Source organism: Betta splendens, chromosome 22 (assembly GCF_900634795.4).
Source record: "Betta splendens chromosome 22, fBetSpl5.4, whole genome shotgun sequence".
NCBI lineage: Eukaryota > Metazoa > Chordata > Actinopteri > Anabantiformes > Osphronemidae > Betta > Betta splendens.
Window position 1 is genome coordinate 10,825,726 of NC_040900.2, and position 19,288 is coordinate 10,845,013.

At 46.0% G+C, this 19,288-nt stretch overlaps 1 protein-coding gene and 2 long non-coding RNA genes across 5 annotated transcripts in view; 2 read left to right on the top strand and 1 right to left on the bottom strand.

Moving 5' to 3' along the window:
* LOC114848022 (uncharacterized) overlaps positions 1–19,288 on the bottom strand; it is an 85,119-nt gene that overhangs the window by 18,233 nt on the left and 47,598 nt on the right. The window lies entirely within an intron of this gene.
* foxa2 (forkhead box A2) lies at positions 44–3,142 on the top strand. Its single transcript, XM_029138111.3, has 2 exons — positions 44–990; positions 1,525–3,142. The coding sequence occupies exons 1-2, from the start codon at positions 919–921 to the stop codon at positions 2,695–2,697; spliced, it is 1,245 nt and encodes a 414-aa protein (XP_028993944.1). The 5' UTR covers positions 44–918; the 3' UTR covers positions 2,698–3,142.
* LOC114848021 (uncharacterized) lies at positions 4,284–18,022 on the top strand. Of its 2 annotated transcripts, XR_003784332.3 has the most exons (3): positions 4,328–4,850; positions 15,235–15,410; positions 16,539–18,022. It is a non-coding gene; the product is annotated as an uncharacterized LOC114848021 (long non-coding RNA). The 2 variants fall into 2 exon arrangements; XR_008693713.1 differs by lacking the exon at positions 15,235–15,410 and having other exon boundaries at positions 4,284–4,850.

Below are 19,288 nucleotides of genomic sequence, written 5' to 3' on the forward strand. Positions count from 1 at the left end.
AAACAGTAAAGTTATTTTATTAAATAATTTAATTGTGACAATCGGGGAGGAACAAGAAGTGTTTGTAGCCGAGTGAAACATCTGGAGCCAGGTGATGATATCGTATGTAGTTTCCTATCAAAAAGATATTTCTCTATAAAATAAATTAAATCAGTGGGAACCACAATGTTCCACGTGTGGACCTCATACAGTACATTCTGTCGTGCAGCCATAAAATCAATGTTCTCTGCAGGCGTTTAAAAACATAAAACATACTGTTGCATTAATAACTGGCTGAGTTTCTATGCTTTGAATAAGCCTGGCTAGATACATATGGGTACTGTCTTTAACTGTTTTACTGTTGTCTAACTCGTTTGTCGTATAGAGGCTTGGAAATTCCTTAAACACAACGCGATAAAATGGATCAGTAGAAGCACAGAACGAGCAGGTTGGAGGGTGTGCGTAATGAAAGGAAGAGCGTCAAACGTGCCTTTAAAAAAAGAAAAAAAAAGAAAAAAAGAAACCCAGTCAAGATACAATAAGATTAGTTTATAATGAAGCTTTTCATATGAAACTGTTCCTTTCATTCGGCGCAGGTGTACAATTGGGGTGGGGGGTGGAAGCTCGAGGAGTCTCGCGCCTAGGTGCGAGAAGATTATTCAAATAGGGCCCAGGCATAGAAGTGGGGATTGGAGGCTTGCCTCGCGCGCGGCGCTATATCACAGCGTTAACAGGCAGCACGGAGCGTCATTTGAACTCCAGTCACTGACGGACGCGTTTCGCGGCTGGCTCCGTAAGACACACATGCGCCAGCCCCCCCCCCCCCCGACGACGGGACACGCCGACGACCCGCACACACTCTCCATAGTCCCCAGTCACCTGCTATTAGAGAGACTTTTGGCTTTTCCTCTGCTGGGAGACGCTTGGTGAAAGTCCTCCATGATGCTTGGAGCAGTTAAAATGGAAGGACACGAACACACCGACTGGAGCACCTACTACGGAGAGCCCGAGGTGGGTACCTTAAATATATATTTTTTTTCGTCTAAAGCCGATCCCATTTTATACAACTCAATATTAGCCCTGAGATAATATTAACTTTGTGATCAAATATTGACTTGAGGCGCCTCCAAATCCTCCCCCATCTCCGCGCAGCGCACTATCCTAACAAAGTTGCTTGACATGTAGGGGTTTGATTTTTTGGGGGGACATTGATTCAAATATTTGTGTTGCAGTCGCCGTATTGTGCGCGCGCGCGATCATATTAGGTGTCAACATTTGTCGCCGACGCCGCCGCGTCTTTTTGTGGATTGTTTGGCCCCGGTTTACCTGCCACGCCGGAGGCGTCGCGCGCCCGGCGCAACAGAGGAAGCTGTGGTTTTTCCATTTTGATCAGTTCTGCGCCGGAGCGAACGCATTATGTTATTATGATGAACGAATCCGAATAACGGGATTTTTTTTTTTTTTGGAGACTTTCAGTTGAACTAATCTGAGTGATGACTAATTAGCCGCGGTGAAACTGATACGTCTCTTTTCTCCCACCGACAGTGTTACACCTCAGTTGGCAACATGAACACGGGCCTCGGGATGAACTCGATGAACACCTACATGAGCATGTCCGGCATGAGCACCACCGCCAACATGACGGCCAACTCCATGAACATGTCCTACGTCAACACGGGCATGAGCCCCTCCATGACCGGCATGTCGCCGGGCGCCGGCGCCATGAACGGCATGGGCGCGGGCATGACGGCCATGAGCGCCGCCCTGAGCCCCAGCATGAGCCCCATGACCGCGCAGCCCGCGTCCATGAACGCCCTGACGTCCTACACCAACATGAACGCCATGAGCCCCATCTACGGACAGTCCAACATCAACAGGTCCAGGGACCCTAAGACCTACCGCAGGAGCTACACGCACGCCAAGCCGCCGTATTCCTACATTTCTCTCATCACCATGGCCATCCAGCAGTCTCCCAGTAAGATGCTGACACTGGCCGAGATCTACCAGTGGATAATGGACCTCTTCCCCTTTTACCGGCAGAACCAGCAGCGCTGGCAGAACTCCATCCGCCACTCGTTGTCGTTCAACGACTGCTTCGTCAAAGTGCCCCGATCCCCGGATAAACCCGGCAAAGGCTCCTTTTGGACGCTCCACCCGGACTCCGGGAACATGTTCGAGAACGGCTGCTACCTGCGGCGGCAGAAGCGCTTCAAGTGCGACAAGAAGATGGGCAAGGACGGCGGCCGCAAGTCGGGCGACGGCGGCTCCTCCAACAGCAGCTCCGAGAGCTGCAACGGCAACGAGTCCCCGCACTCGAACGCGTCGTCCGGCGAGCACAAGAGGTCCCTGTCGGACATGAAGGCGAGCCAGGCCCTGAGCCCGGAGCACGCGGCCGCCTCCCCGGTGGCACAGGGGCAGCACCTCATGTCGCAGCATCACTCGGTGCTGGCGCACGAGGCGCACCTGAAGCCCGAGCACCACTACTCCTTCAACCACCCCTTCTCCATCAACAACCTCATGTCCTCGGAGCAGCAGCATCACAAAATGGACCTAAGGACTTACGAGCAGGTGATGCATTACTCCGGCTACGGCTCCCCGGTCGCCGGGGCTCTTTCCATGGGCTCCATGGCGGGGAAAGCCGGTCTGGATTCGTCGTCCATACCGGACACGACTTACTACCAGGGCGTGTATTCCAGGCCGATCATGAACTCCTCGTAAAGCGTACGAACACTTCACGCCTGCATTTAACGTGGACTTTATTTCCCGTCAATTTGTACATTTGTAAAAAAATTATAGAGTTTGTGTACAATATGTATTTCAGATATTTTTGACGTTTCCCACCATTTTAGTTGTCGAGTTCGTTAGTAGCCTAATTATTTTGGAAAAAGGATGTTGACAATAATAACAAGAATAATAATTAGAAGTAATGATAATGTGACACGAGATCTGTTCAGAAGTCGGCTTCAGGAATGGACCCAAAGACATACAACAGCTTGCTGTAATATAGCCTACGTCTGCGTATGTGGATTCCTAAATGAATTTAAACGCCTCGCAGGATTTCTTCAATCATTTGTGTAATTCCTATTTATGGCTTGTATATGTGTATTCTTGTAGTGACAAGAGCAAAATCTATATTAAAGTGTTATTGGTTTTGTTTTCTGAATATGGTGCTCACTATTATTATTATTATTATTAATATTATAATTTTTTTTATTTTATTTTTTTATTAGATAAAAGGGGATTTTACTACAAATTTTGACTTTACACTGGGTTGACAGTGAACGGAATATCGTTTATATAAGCGACAAACATTTTTTCAAAATAAAAGTACTTCTTGCTGGTATTTACAGCTCGGGCACCATTAAAAATTCAACATTTGCCTAGCGGAAGATCATTCCTACCCTATTTGACTGCTCAACAGTTAGGATTCTAAACGAGTTCCCTATTAATGCCTCAGATCAGCTTCCCCGATTACATCATTTTAATAATTCCCGTTGTGTTTTGTTTTCACGAACCACTCATGCGACGTTTCAAGGAGACGTATTTTTTTGCGGGGATTAATAGCTTTGCTGGACAACACCACGCACAATGTTCTCAAGGCGTCACTGAGGAAAATGTAAACAAAACAAGCATATGCTTATTAATCCCAAACACAAACTGGCATGTTTATGGGGAACGCGCTTATCCGACGCTTTGTAATAATTTGGAAGTGCGGTGATGGAGAAGACAACCCCGCGGAGAAGCAGCAGCCCGAGAGAAACGAAGGTGGCCCGGATGCAGCTGAAATAAAGAAGGAAAATGCCGCGTGTCCAAAGTGTGTGTTTTCCGCAAAATTGACTTCACGCTGTCAAACCAAACGACTCGTATCAGCTCAGCCGCCGAAAGCCTGCGCGCACAGGCCCGAGTTGCTCAAATAATAATAAATGACCCATTAAAATCCCCCCCCCCCCCCCCCCCACACACACACACACACATTCACCGTGAGACTCTTATGATTCAAACTGCCACTCAAACGCGATGCCTGCCAGTCACCCAGGTTGAGCCCGCTGCTCGTGCACGCGCACGCACACACACACACGTGCACTGCAAAGTTTAGATCAGTGAATAAGATTAAGTGTCATTGTCACATAAAACAGCCTCCCGTGGCGCAGGAGAATAGTTGCTGGAAAAGGGGCCTGATTTGGGAACAGAGACGCCTCAATGTGCTGCTCTAACTTCTTTCCCCACAATCTGGGGCCCCATTGTCTTCCCCCTATTTTTAAAGTAGTTGGGCCCTCCCCTCTTGTTAGATAAGATAGGCTGGTTGTCGCCTCCCCCCCGCTGAGCTCAAATCCAAGGCCAGTGGAGGAGTGTTGGGGACATCTCCGCTCGCTTTATAACCAAATGACACCCCTTCGACTTCTGAACACGTAGGGGCCTAAAGTGTGCGTTTATTCTCCAGACCCTCTTTACAGATCGTACTTTAAACAGCGTGATCTGTGAATAAACAAAGCCAGTAAACAATAGAGTGGAGGCTATGCCCACATATAGGAAGAGTACACACACAAACCAAATTGCACAAGTGTAAACTTTGAATAGGACGCCGCAGCTCTGTAAATTTACACAGACATTAAATTTGGTTCTATTCATTTTAGACATATAATGCTAAGCTGATTTTTTTATAGCACACTGATCGATATCTCTGTAAAATAATCATTTTTTTAACTAGCGGGGCAGTGAAATCTTTGCTTTGTGCTAAAGTCAACAGTGACAGAGTTTGAGCTCAAATAAATGCCGTGATGTCTGGAGCCCTTTGCAGAAGGCAGAAGGCGAGCTCCCACAATGGGCTTCTGTGTGGCTTGCCAACAACCGGCACCGGCTATTTTACGCAGGTATGAAGCTTTTAATTTCTATAACGCGCTTTAATTTACATGCATATGTCCCATCAAAAGCATGATGTGGTGCGATGGCTGCGGCTGGACGTGAACGAGGGGGGGTCAGAGCCTGATGTACTAAATTCATGCGAAAGGAGCCGTATTGGATTTGACGACAGGGTGGTGCAAAGCTGCGGGGATCTGCAGGTTGTGTGATAAAGGCTGCTCCGTGTTTCTGTATCTCTGAGTTGCGCGACGCGGACAAATCCGGACGCACTGCAAAAAAAGATGGCAGCAAACAGCGAAATCACCGGTTGGCTTTTAAAATATTACTTTGCGAAAACGGTCGGGAAACAAAAAAAAAAATCACTCGGATGCGGCGACCACTGCGCCTTTTACACGTTGTTTTCCTGCCATTTCAAACAGAAAAATCACATAAAACATGAATGTAATAGTAACAGAATAATATCAGTATTTTATAGAACATAGCGTGCATACGGTCAACAGGTCAAAGTATCGGAACTAACCTATTATTCATTGAGATATCAAATTTAATAAGGACTTTCTCGGATATTTCGTGCAGTGTGCGACTGATTGACATCACCGCTCCAGCGGTGATGTCCTGAAAGCGAGCTTTGCTGCGGCTCCTTTTATTTTTAGATATGCCTTAAATAATAAATAATAATACTAATATTAGTAATGCTAATAATAATAATAATAATAATAATAATAATAATAATAATAATAATAATAATAATAATAATAATAATAATAATAATAATAATAATAAATGTCAGTTCATGCTGAGTCTTTCAAAGTGTCCAGTCGCCAATATCAGACAGTCGCATCTCTCTTGGCAGCGGAATATTCCAAGTCAAGCCCTTCTGCCGCGCACTGAGATGGGAATGGCCTTTCGGTGCGTTATCGGTTCAAAGGTAACCGACCTCAATCTGTACGGGCGGCCAAAAGTGCGCCAAGGCCACATGACTGCGCCGTCCCCGTCTCCCAACTTTCAACAGGCTCCTCTGTCGGGGACGACACCGCTGCGGCTCTCGGTGTCACCCTCGCAGACGAGCACATCTGTTGTTATAGCAACCGAATAAAGGATGCTCCAGCTTGTTGATCTCTTTCAACGCCGCTAACCTGATTTCTCTGCGTTGCTTACGGAGAAATTAGCATATTCCCTAATTAAGGCCTTCGACTTTCTCACAAAGACACAAAGCTCCCAGATGCACGCGGCGCTTTCAGGCTTTTTCACGACACGAACGGAAAATTGGGAATTATTAAATAAATACCAGAACGAAAAGGTAAAATTATTTGAAACATGACAGGAATATAAAAGCAAAAAATACATGAAAATGTCCGTGCCTTGACTCTATGGAATGTCTCCATTTCATTACTGTATTGTAATACAACAATGGGCCTGTTTCCTTTCATTGTCGTTAAAGAGCATTTAATTCCACCAGACATCCAAAGTGAGACATTTTCCCCACAGCGGCGCATCTTAATGCTCAGACGAGTTCGGGCCTCTGTTTTCGTGGAATGACTCATTGCCCGAGAAGCCATGTGGCATCCACCCATGGGCGTCAGCTCAACGTAGCAGGCGAGCGCCACTGCCGTTAGCTGCATTTTTGTGCAGGAAACTCTGAAACTGCTTGATCATAAATAAAAACAACTCCCATAATAGCGGGAGCAGCGTACAGCAGGTGTGATAGGAGTGTGGGGGCACAGCCATTCGTGCAGTTGTCCTAATCATAAAGACGTTAATTGTCTTGTGCTCTCGGTTCATCGGGTAATTTATGTGTATATGAAATATGTGCAGTCCTGTTTTAGGTAGTCTGGTTATGCACATCACGGCGTCTGCCGCACCTATAGGCTCCGCAACGCGCTGCAGCCCACGGACTGGAACACCCAAGTAGATCTGTCTCCATGGCGACGGCGGGACACCGGTCCAACAAGCTGTAATTCTGTCTCAGCCTTTTGCAGGGGAGGGACCGTCCACACTAGCCCGACTTAACTCCTCTTTCACCAGAAATACTCCTAATCCCATATCTTAGCAAGGCAAACTGCCGTCCCTCAGTATATTAAAGAGACCACAAAGTCAAAACTCAAAGCCACCCATGGTTTCTCAGCAGGCGGCCCGTCCCGGTGTGACGCTCCGTCTCCCCGTCCGCTCATCGACCGTACGTGTCTCTGATTTTCCGCTGCAACGGCTCTCCACTTTCCCCTTTCTCCATGTGAGCGCACTCGTTTGCAATTATTCGTTTACATATTCTTAAAATATGAATAATATATAATTTAAGCCTAATGTTGTATTTCAATATTTAGAAGAAAACTATAGGTCGATGAATTACTGCACTTTTATTATCCCGCTATTCGACTATTGGTAAAATAAAAATAAAAAATGAAAAATTGCAACTAAACTAAATTAAATTCGCCTAGTAGCGTCCTAAGATTTTGTAAATAAAAACTATTAAAAGGTATAATTTTTGTTGTCGAACACTAAAAAAGCTAAAAGGTGTAGCACATAAACATACACAATAATCACAGGTATGTAATAGTAAGAATATTTTCAACCAACACAACACTTTATAATTATAAATACTAATAATTTGGACTAATTTGTCTTACTGTGGATTATAAAAGGCCAAATCAATTAAAATTAAATTAAAATAAAGTTCATAGCAAATTATTGCAATTAACTAGTAGCTAGTTAATTCTTTAATTGTATGACTATGATTTATTCTTGCTTTGCTTTCATATCCCAGATGTTTCCAACAAGATGTGTACCAAGACCATACATCATATTTCAGCATATTTTATTTCCTCTTCCTACTGTCTAAAAATCAAAAAGGTGACTCTGCTTTTGGCAGGAAAAATTACATGTTGCTACTTGAACGTCTTAAGAACACTGGAAAGTCTGACAGTTTTAAAGCGTAGCTGCATCATCAAGGGACTCTGTCGAGATAAAAAAGGAAAAGGCGTTTGAAGAGAGAGAAAGAGAGCGAGACCAGGGAGGAGAGAGAGGAACAGGGGCGGCAGGATGGACAGGGTGAGAATGCTGTGATGTGTCCGCGCTCCTCTGACGGGACTGTGTGACATTCCAGCGTAAGACTCCTTCATGTCCTGAGAGAGAAAGCGGGAGCGAGAACGGGAGAAAGCTCCATCAACAATGCCCATTGAGTGGTGCGAGGCAGCAGCTGGTGGGACGTGCAGTGACCTAAAGGACGATCCATTCAGGTCAGGACAGGGAGCCTCTCGCCAGCCTGCTGCTGTTATGTGCTTGGAAGTGGATGGATGGCCAGTGTTTATCCTCGTAATGTATTGAAGCACAGATCCGTGCCTCCATGCAAACAGATGAGAAGCAGCGCCCACCTGTACCTAAGCAATCGAGCTTCCTGAATGGGGGAAAAGAAGGATGGAGAAAATGTGAAGGGGTGAGGGAGAACTTCCCTTATATCAGTGTGACGAAGATAAAATGGAAATGACGGTTCAGTCTTCTCAGGAGTGTTAAAGTGAGGCTCAGCCCGCTTATTGGAAGGAGAGATTAGCTCCACGAAAGAATCCACCTGCACGATAAAACATATGTGATCAACCAGGCAGAAACGCGCTATATTGGATCGAGATTAAAAAAAAAAAAGCTCAAATATGAAGTTAGGTATTGGTTTGGTTGACTGCTGGATATAAACACGTGTCCGTACGCACGCTTCCAGCTCTTCTTATGTGGTAATTCCACAGGCATCCCCCCGTGGGTCTCATGCCTGACTTCAAGATCAAACCTTGTTGGCAAATCTAGCACATAACGAGAGTCTGCTCAGCTGTGATTGATCTGCCAAGCCTTCTTTATTCCCCCGGAGTCTCCGACACCTCCAGGTTTTAGATTCACCGCTCGCCAGTGCTGATGAATATCTGCCCCCCTCCTCCGCTTTTGGACGAGTACCACATTACGTCCCCTTTTTTCTAGTTGGACCCATTTCGCTCCCAGACCCGCGGCGGCCCATTCGGCAGCACATGGCCACACCGGGGGGAAGCCAACATGCTGCAATATGCCCTCACTTCCCCCTCAGCTCCAGTTGCAGGAAGTGCAGGCGCAGCTTCGCCAGCCAATCGCAGCGAAGGACACCCAACTCATTAAAAGTTAATGAAACCTATAAACGCGGTGCGCCAGCGATTCATTTAAAACCCCAATCCAATCTCCTCTCCCAGCAAAGGCAAACAAGCCCATGTGCCCCCGGCGCTGTCCTCGGAATAACAAACTACGAAATATTTTGTCCTGCATATGTTCTCCCACGCAGACACGCGCATCGCGATAGGCCGCCGTGCGACGGGACTCGTCTAATTCGGCGAATGCCAGGATGGATGTTCTGCAGGGGTGAATTCTGTAATCTGCGACCAGCCCGAATGTAATGCCCGGACTTTACGCCTCGCGGCTCGGCCTGCGGCGGCCGGGCCGCTTCAGCATTCATGAGAATCACTGACATTCAAATAATGGGCTGATTTTCATAACGTTGGGACGCGAGGAACGTGGCTTTAATTCCTCATCCGCATGCAAGAGTCAAGAATTGTTGTTGGCGCCGGGTCCCGGGCCACGTTTTCCTTCAGATAAACCTTCTGCTGCTAATCTGGGCTAATAGCATTGCCAATCCCAATTTGATAACAACCCATCAACGGCAATAAAGTGCCACCTTACAAGTGCCCCAATCAAAAGTGTGTGGGACAATACCCCCCCCCTTGTCTTTAAGACCTCCTTCTCGACTCAGCCCCATTGCCTCTTACTCTTTCCCTCGGGGGTTTCAAATTAAATTCCCCCCATGTATAGCGCCACTGTCAGCCTGTTAATGAATTCCCATACCCTGACTTGAATCAAATTAATCCTCGATTTAATCACGTATAAATGGCAGCGTTATTTATGAGGACGAGGCGGATGCTCGGCTGAAGGATTGAGGAAAGCTGGAAGGCGTCTACGGGGCCGTTGAGCCGATTATGGTGAAGGATGAGGCCTGTATGTTTCCGCCGCTGCGGAGTAGTCCCCTGATACACACTATTTAACCCTCGCCTGCTTGACGCTGACAGGAACATCGCCACGTTTGTCACTTAATATCCTTTCAGCTTAAGGAGTCAACGGGCAGATTTATGGGCGAGAGCCGGGACAACCTTATCTTGAAGGGTCTAACAGACAGAGGATGCACGTGTGGAGCATCACGCACACCTGCGAAGGCCCACGGGTACAGTTAAAGCAGCTGGGAGCTCAGACCTGTGTGTGTTGGTGACAGTTGCATTTATGTGATGATGCAAATTTCACGTGGAGTTTTTTCGGCGAACCCTCTTGATATTATTGTCCTCAACAAAGTGAGTGACAGGTAGTTTGTGGAAGGGCTTATTCATACAAACGGCGCCTTTTGAAGTATGGCTACCGCCCTTAAGATGCAAATATGATGGTCTGCGCCGCTGCCGGACGCGTTCGTGTGAAGAAAAGCAAAGTCCAGATGGCGGCTCCAGGTTCACTTATTGATGTGTGGCTCTGAAGACTGGAACTGTTGGACCGCCCTCGCCCGTGTTGTTTTTGGCCCCAGTTGCGTTCGAACCAACAGAGAATGAAAACACAACATTCAGATACGCCAACGTTGTCATAAAAAAAAAATGACTGCAGCAATTTTCATTCAGAATAAAAAAAGCTTGGTCTTGTATAAATGGAATATTTGGGGTTTATACAGTGGAGATAGTGTGACGATCCAAAAGAGTTTTTAACTGTATCGACTGCCTTATGTTCTTTGTCAGAATTGCAGAATTCGATGCGTTTCCAGCGAGAAAAGCTTGTGAAACGTCCATTTTTAAAAGCGCCCGAGGTCGACTTTGGGAATTTATCGATCGAGATGCGATTAGCGGCGACGCGCGGGAGAGTTTGTGGTCCAAATGTATGATATACAGTGTATAGTTATTAAGTCGGCGGTGGCAGGGGACGGATACGAGGATGACAGACGGTTCTGAAGTCACTTTGGCAGTTCAGGGGACAGTTTGGAGCCTCCGGAGCTAGGTCCACCAAATGTCTGAGCAGCTATGGTTTATTGAGGCATCTGTAAGCTTACTCACTTTACTGCCAAGCTTGGCTCATGTATCCACCGTCATGAAGAGGGAGAAAACACACACGCGCACAAAAGTTTGCTGTTTGCCTTCGTTCCACCAAATCCTTGACAGCCGCGCTATAGCCCGTCACCATTCACACCATTGTGCCGTCACAACAACTCAACACATCATTTGTGTTGCAGAAACTCATTCTGTATGTATCCAATACCAAATGTTTGGCCGCCGAGAGAAGCAATACTTTGTGAGGGAGGTGTGTGTGTGTGTGTGTGTGGGGGGGGGGGCTGCATAATTTGCTAGGAAACATTTTACCGAACATTTGGTGATAAAAACGCCGGCGTCGGCCCCGAGGCTTAAAGCAATTAATTCAGGATCCTGACATAAACTCTCCAATCCTTTGACAGCTTGGAGCTGAAATAAAAATGCTAGTTCTCCTGGGAACGGCAGGAGATAGCTGGCTCTTTTCTGGACTGTTTGCTCACTGGCCCTGAGAGCAATCTTCCCCAGTCAGAATGAAATGCAAGGACACAAACAATGTACCGGCGAGAGAATGGGAGATGGGGAATGAACAGTTTGGACTATTTGCTCAGCAGAAGGGCAGCCACAATGGCCGGCCCATGGCTTTCCCATGCATCAAGCCTCTTAGTCTTAGGCCTCCCTTTGTTGCCTGGTTCCTTCTTCCCCGGCCAGATAAGAGCCCAGCTGCCCTATACTTTTAATTCCCATTGTACGCCATACTGTATGGTCATTTATCTGTCCTTATTCCGCCTCGTCTAATTAAACGGGTTATCGCGCGTGTATCGCGGCTCACCTTAGCATGTGTACTCGTTTAGGGCCTGGCTCCGCCACAAAAGGCGGCGTGGCGGCCGGGAGGCCGGGGATCACGGTTGACCCCTCTTCTCTTCTTAGAGGAGGCCGCACAAGTCAAGCACACGATGCCCTAGCGATAGCCAAGAGGGCTTTTTTTTTTTTAGGGTTTTTTTGTACAAGCTAACGCAAAATTTAGACATTAGAGCAGTTTGTCAGTGAAAGAGCTGGTTTGCAAAGTGTGTAAAAAAAAATCAGCAAAGAACTCAACAGAGCTGCTTTTGCAGCCACTCTTGACTCTTGAGGGAGAAATGAGATGTGGCCATTATGTGACCCAACAGCAACTCCAGCCCATTGGAGAGGGCAAACAGAGAAAGTGTAGTGGAAGGATCCATATTGGGCCCTTTTGTTTTGGTTTGTTGGTTTGTGTTTGCATTTACATTGAGAAGCTTCTCCGCCGAATGTGTATTCGCACTCGGCACATGCGTTGCTGTCTGCGTGGGCAGGACGCGGAAGGAGCGCAGAGAAGTCGGAGGGGAATAAAATAACAATGGTCCGTGCGTCCCAATGCAAATAAACAAAAAAAAAAAAAAAAAAAAAGAAACATCAATACGCATGCGATGAAGGAGCACATTCATGCATGTGAGCTGACACTTGCCTGAACACAAACACACACAAGCAGACACACTTGCCCATCCCCCTCTGTAAAGGTTGTGGTGTCAGGGAACCCCTGGGTGGTCAGACTGAGGATGATTTCTACACAATATGATGCTGGGAAGAAAAAGCTTTCAGGGAAGCAATTAACTGGCAGTGTTTCACTGTCACATTCATATAAGCGCTCTTAAAAATACAAGTACACATTTCTTAGGCTCCTTCCTTCAGCCTTGTAATGTGTTTGAACAGAGCGACGGCCGCTTGGAACACAAAGTGCCTCCTACACCCACAGACGTTGCATGAAACTGTTCTTTTTTCCACCGGAGTGAAAACACAACCCATGATGATCCCACAATGGTTTATTCTAATAGCTAAGCTCTTAATCTGTCAGATCAGATTTCAAAGTGCCAGCGGCCGTGCCAAGACAGGTCCCAGGAAGGAAAAGCCTTTTGTTTGGGGCAGATTTTTTTAAATTTAAGACCAGACTTTTATTCATAAGGGGCGTAAGTAGAAACAAATAAGTTTATGACCTGTTACGGAAGCAATACCTCAGAAAGCAGCATCATTAAGAAACACTAAGTGCTTGTCTTTACATCCACCTTTGCTGCGCCACCAGCATGTCAGACCTCAGGTATGGCAGGATAAATAGCCGTCTTATTTGTGCTCGTGAGAGCCAGGCTCCTTGTGGGGTGGTGCTCTCAGCTTCACGCTCCACCAACGCTGAAATAAAGCTCTGTTCGAGGCATTTCAACACCGCTTAAGGTTGTCTGTGGCCGTGTAATTTATGAGTTAAGAGGACTTCGTTTTTTTTTTTTTTTTAAGTTCACTACAACCCACAATCTTCCAGGAGTCATGGGTGGAGAAAAAAAAGCAGTGTGAGTCATAGGAAACTTACAACACTCCTCCAATTACCTTAAACAATGGGGGGCTGAGCGATGCCCAGCGTTCCGGTGCACGGCAGAGTTCAGCCGCTAAATATGGATGTGATGTGACCTGGTGTAATAGTGGATGTGCAGCCACTTTAACAGGTGAGGTGTTTTGTCACCTGTAGGTCAGCGTAGATGGGGAGGGGGGGGTCTGAAGCTGCTCGCTCTCAGTGGGTGGTCATGTGGACAGACAGACTGACTGACAAGCTGACTCGGCCTTTGTGGAGCCAGGCGCATCTCTGGCAAGAAAGTGCAGGAGAAAAATATTCCCACAGAGAGAGTCGTGGGAATATTACATATATAATGTAAATATCACAGTATTTAAATATTAATAGCTGTGTAGAAAAAAGGCTGCAGGACATATATTGTCTTTCTTTTGCTTGTTCAATATTTCAGTAGTTTAGTGATAAATACAAATACAATTATGCATTAAAGATATTTTTCCAAAATAGATGTAAAAACTAACAAAAACGGGCAAAATAAATAAAAGGGTAGACGATGATGATGGGAACATGGGTTCCAGTGACACTGTTTTGCCTGACAAACCTTTTATTATATTACTTTGTATATTTACATATCCTATGTTTGCTCTTGGTTACAATGAGTGAATATATGAAGGTATAATTGTGTTTTATTGCTAAGCTATTGCACAAAAGGAAATTAAACTGTGCATCATCAGGGCAATTTTATCAGTGACTGCGCCATTAAATTTACGATCAGGTTGATTGTAATTTTCACCGAATTTGCAGGAAACAAGCAAACAAGCAAAAAACATCAACAACAACTGGGAAACGTGCTGATTATGAAATATACAGTATAATGTACAATGAAACAAAAGGAATTTTAAAAAAATCCAAAGGAAAAAATAAACTGTTATTATCTGGCCAGAAAATGTTTTAAATTTTCTCATAATTCTTTATATATGATATATAAATAATTAAAGATATAGCTAAGGATACAGTCTTTTCAGGGACGGCAGCGCTACATACGTACAAAAACTATAATAAAGATAAACTCATATTTAATTACATTTAAATAATAATTACAACATAAAATTACCCAAATCCATTTTGAGCTGATTATAATTACTATATTTGAAATAATCAGCAAAGCATTTAGAGAAAAGATTAAAAACAAATAAAACAAAATGGAAAAAAAAATTCCAATTAATAATTGAATTGATTCAAATCATGATTGAATTTATATTTACATGAAGTAAATATAGGAGTTATGTCAGTCATTTGGCTGAAAATACCACATGGAAACGGGGTTGCTAGCAGTGAGAGGCAGGAGTGCTCACACGCTCTCTACACTTCCATGCCACCGCCTGTGCTGCGACCGCGCGCTTCATATGCGGCGGTGCCGAACGTTGCCTGGCCTGTGCGCGGTCAGACGTGGCTGTGCCGTTCACGCTGCCAATGTGCGAATGTCAACACCCTGTAAACACCTTTGACACACACGCTTGAATGCGATGGTCGAGTTAACTAAACATTCCTGGGTGTTCCCCATAAAGGTCTACCACTCATCCACCACACTGCACTGACCCGTCTCCCACGCTCCGAGCTGCACTCGTGGAGAAAGAGCATCCCGGTGGATTTTCCCCCCGTCACATATATTTCTATTTTTTAAACCTATTTATTTTTGACATATAATGTACATAAAAGATAATGGAACCGATTCTACAATAAGTCGCCCCTGCGTGTGTGATCAGGTACTTGTCTGCCTGTGTTTTAAAATGCGATGCAACGATGCTCTGTTCGGATTTGGGAATTTGGGAGTATAATTCCAGCCCCGCGCTTATCGCCGCACCCAGACTATTTGAGTGTTTTGAGATGCGGGCTCCCCGAGGACGGATCGAAGGCGTCCTAGTAGAACTGCACATCAAATAAATAGGAGGATGGGATTTATATGGAGGCTGTGTCTCTGTCAAACAGGGCTCTGCTGACTGAAGTGATCCCCACGGCCCTGAGCGGAGGGGGAGGAGGGCGAGGGAGCCTCCGAGGGGAGAGGGAGCGCTGCGACGCGCGCCCACGTGCACGCGCGCGCACTCAAACACTAACACAATGTCCCTCTCAGTCCTGGGTTGTGACCGGCCCATGGCATTGGCCAGGTATGTCAACTATGTTTGCGGAGCCATCCATCACGCGTCCACCTTCCCTCCCGAAACAGGAACTTTTGTTTGGCGCATACACTTGTTAAGCCCATCCTTTGACTCCGCTCGACCTAATTTATTTCCCGAACAGCCGAGACAGGGGATTTATTAGCACCTATGTTTTGTTCCCCATTTTGCTCTTATTGCAAGGCCGCACAGTTCAAACACGTTGCCAGAAATGCAGACGTGTGGTTGATTGCGGACTTTAGTTCGGGGACGCCGGTGGCCCTTATCGCCGCTGACCAGGGTCAGCAAATAAACACACCGTAGAGGAGTCAAGCTGCACGTAAGGAGGGATTTATGGCAACACGACGCTCACTCATGAGAAAAAGAATATGAAATGCTTGTATTCAACCTGTGTACTGGGAAAGTGGGTTATTTTAAGTTACTGAAGCTACGGAAAAGGTGCCTACGAGCCTCTCCTGAAACTCAACCTTCATTTATCTTTTGACTCCGGCTCTGAGCGAGCGGGCACATATCAGCAGAACGTTAATGATTGACTGTGGGCGCTCCGAGCATCCTGCCTGGAGCGGCCGCTTTGCCCCCGCGCTGCATTTCCAGCCGTAAACGTTTGCGGCCTCCTCTCCGAGCCGCCATACAGTATTGTTAGAAGGGTCAGGGTGGGGTCGAGACCAACTTTGAATAGAGGACCGTTGGCACGCCGAGGTAGATGGGAGATAAGAGTTCGTCTGCAACCCTTTTAGTGCTTCATAAGAATGTGGCTGAGCAAACGTCTGCCCCCCGTCTGATGGATTCGGTCGAGCCCTGAGAAACCCAGATCGCCGTCGCGTTCTGCTTGTGTTCTAAAGCCCGGTTTGACAGGCGTGAAATGAGTGCTGGACCTTTCATTGACAGTTCAAGATGGAAAGTAAACTGAGATTAGGTGGTGGTAATTAATTGTGGGGTGGGTAAAATGCCCCCCTTCCAGCCAATAAAAAGGCTTGTTCCAACCTGCCAATCAGTGACATTAGTGAAATGATGGATTTGGTGCCTATTTGGTGGATTGCTGCTACTTAGCAACTCACTATAGCAGCAGGACTTTATATTGTTAAAAGCTTATGTGTGTGTTTTCCTTGTCTCCTGCAGATGCACAGGGCCTCCATTTGAAGGACACCTTTCGGTCTCCTACAAGCGACACGTCAGCGTCTTCCCGTCGGCGGATTTGCCCACGTCTCGGTCCGACCTGTCTGCCATATTTAATATCGAAGCCCCAGTCAGCGCCGAGCTGAATGGGAACAAAAGCGAGGCCTCCGTTAATGATTAACTGTTCTAAAAGCCCCGGCTTTTGTATTCCCATGGTGCCCGGGCTATCTGGCCACCATGTGACATGCTCGCAGCGTTTTTCGAGCAGATTGGGGGAAAGCTAGTGAGCAAACACAGGTGCTTTGGAGCAGCGTTGCCGACGCTGTCAGGGACAACCACAAACAAGAGCAGCAATGCCTGGCTAAATGAATCCCCACCCCTCCCAGCACCGTCACCACCTTCAGCCCCCCCTTTACCAGCTAACTTGTTTGCTAGCTCCCTATAGGTTTTTCCCTTGCAAAGCCTTCTTTCTGGAGAACACCCCCCATCTCACACACACACACACACACACACACACACACACACACACACACACACACACACACACACACACACACACACACACACACACACACACACACACACACACACACACACACACACACACACACACGCCTCAGCCTCACTCTACAACTTCTCACACCCTCCAAGGAAACAAACAAATAAAAGTGAGGACGGCCGACCACTTCTTTGAGGTGGTGGCATTTGCTGTGGTCATGACTAGTGGGTGAGCAAACAAATTAATGGTGTTCGAGTTTTCACTTTCCAAACCAAACCAAGAGACTTTTAGTTCAAGTGGGGCAATTCCACTGACCCTAGTGTCACACGCTGCATAAGGGGTTGCACGCTCTTCAACTTGAAACGCTAAGGGGAGGCTGTAAGAAATGAAGCAGGGCTTGAATATTAATGTGGTGGCACATATATGATGCATAAATCTCTGTAAGTAATAAACACTGTTTATTTCTGCCAGCTGTGTACTGTGGCTGCAAACTTTAAACATAGGTGTTGGGAGCACTTAACCTTTTCATCCAGACTGATTGTTCAGAGTGACTAGGGGTGCTGTGTCGCTCAACTTTGATAAGACAATCAGATGATAGGACGGCGTTATCTTAACACGGCTTTCCGGCTGCGAAACAAATGAACAGCGCGCGATAACGGGGAACAAAAGCTCAGCTCCTATTGGCCGGCGCCTCCGAAGAAAGAATCATTTATCAGGGTGGAAAATTCACAATAGGTGCAGTTTATTTCAATTTCAATTTTCCACTTAGCCCAAGTCACAGGAAGAGCTTTTTCTTTTTTTTTTTTTTGAATTGCTCAAATATTTATATTGGCATTTTGGTTTCACAGTCTGCAATTACCTGAACCTATAAAGCGGTTATCGCTAGAAAGAAGATAATTTTTTTTTTTAAAACAAACAATTAAAAATAAACAGGAGAGGAAATGAAGTTGTAAATGTGAGAGGGACGTAAAAAAAAAAAAAGAAGAAAGGCTAACAGCGAGCAAAGCGTAGCGTGGAAATCTGCAGAGGGGAAATTGAAGGGTACAGACGTGCGAGAGAAGAGAGGAGCGGGGACGACGGTAGAAGGTCAAAGAGTGCTTTCCACAGAGACCTGGCACAGAGCAGCAAAAAGCCACTTCTGTCTGGGTTTTCAGACTTTTGCAGCCCATTTCTCAGAGTTGGAAAGGGGTGTGTGTGCTCAAGGATTCGCTCAAGGCTTTGTTTGCTCTATTCCCAAAAATTGATTGGAAAAAGTATTGGTGCCCTGGCATGAAATGTTAGAACTTTGTTAGAACTGAAAAACAACTTCTCGCAACTGTGAAGGAATCACATAAATAAAGCATTTATTTTTTTATTAAATAAAAGATGTTGTGTGTTATTTTAAATATATATATTTTTTAATCCAGAAACGTGTTTTTATTGAACAGAAATGCGATTTGGGTGAAATGAGCATATTTTTAAATTGGTTTGAACCTGCCTAATCCATTCTTCCAGGGATCCCCAGGGTTTAAATTGGACAGAGATGTATTTGGAGCTCATCTCATCCTCTGTTCTGCCGCTGGGCCACCGCGGGGATTTAGCGTCGGCCGGTCGTGAGCTGAGTCTGATCAGAGGAGTTACAAATCCTCACTTTTAGGGGTCTTACTGTAATTCAGCGGCCCCCGTTCGGCCGCAGGAAAGTGTGGGGGCCCGGCATCTCAAGAGGGATTTGAGGCAACATCTTTGTTTCCTCCCCATTGTGTTACGGTGAAAGTCGTCCAGCCCCATTGTCTGGCCAAACTCCGCTCAGACCTCGGCTCAAGCAAAGAAAAAGTTTTCCAGTAATGAGGTAAGACATGAAAGCTCATTGAGCGCGGCGTCATGTTGAAAGAGCCCTTTTGATGTTGCCCGGCACAATGGTAAAAAAATTGAAAAGAGCAAAGTGTGCTTTAAGCAGCAATGCACTGCATTAACCCCTTGTCTTTTGACAGGCCCGCACCTAGAAAGAAGTAATATTCCCCTCTATGGAAAATGTAGCCTGTGATTAATGGCCTCCTTGAGGTGAAGGGACCTTTGTGCTGATTCTACCTGATTCCACTAAAGAAGGGATGTTCAAGAAATACAGCTGACCTTGATGTGCTCTTTAAATACAAGGAAAGATTCAACACAAAGCGATTCAGTCCCAAAAGAATGGCACTTTAAAAGTTGCCCCTCTTGTTTTCTGAAGAGTCATACATACAGCCTGATCATATCAGCACCCGGACCAATGGAAAGC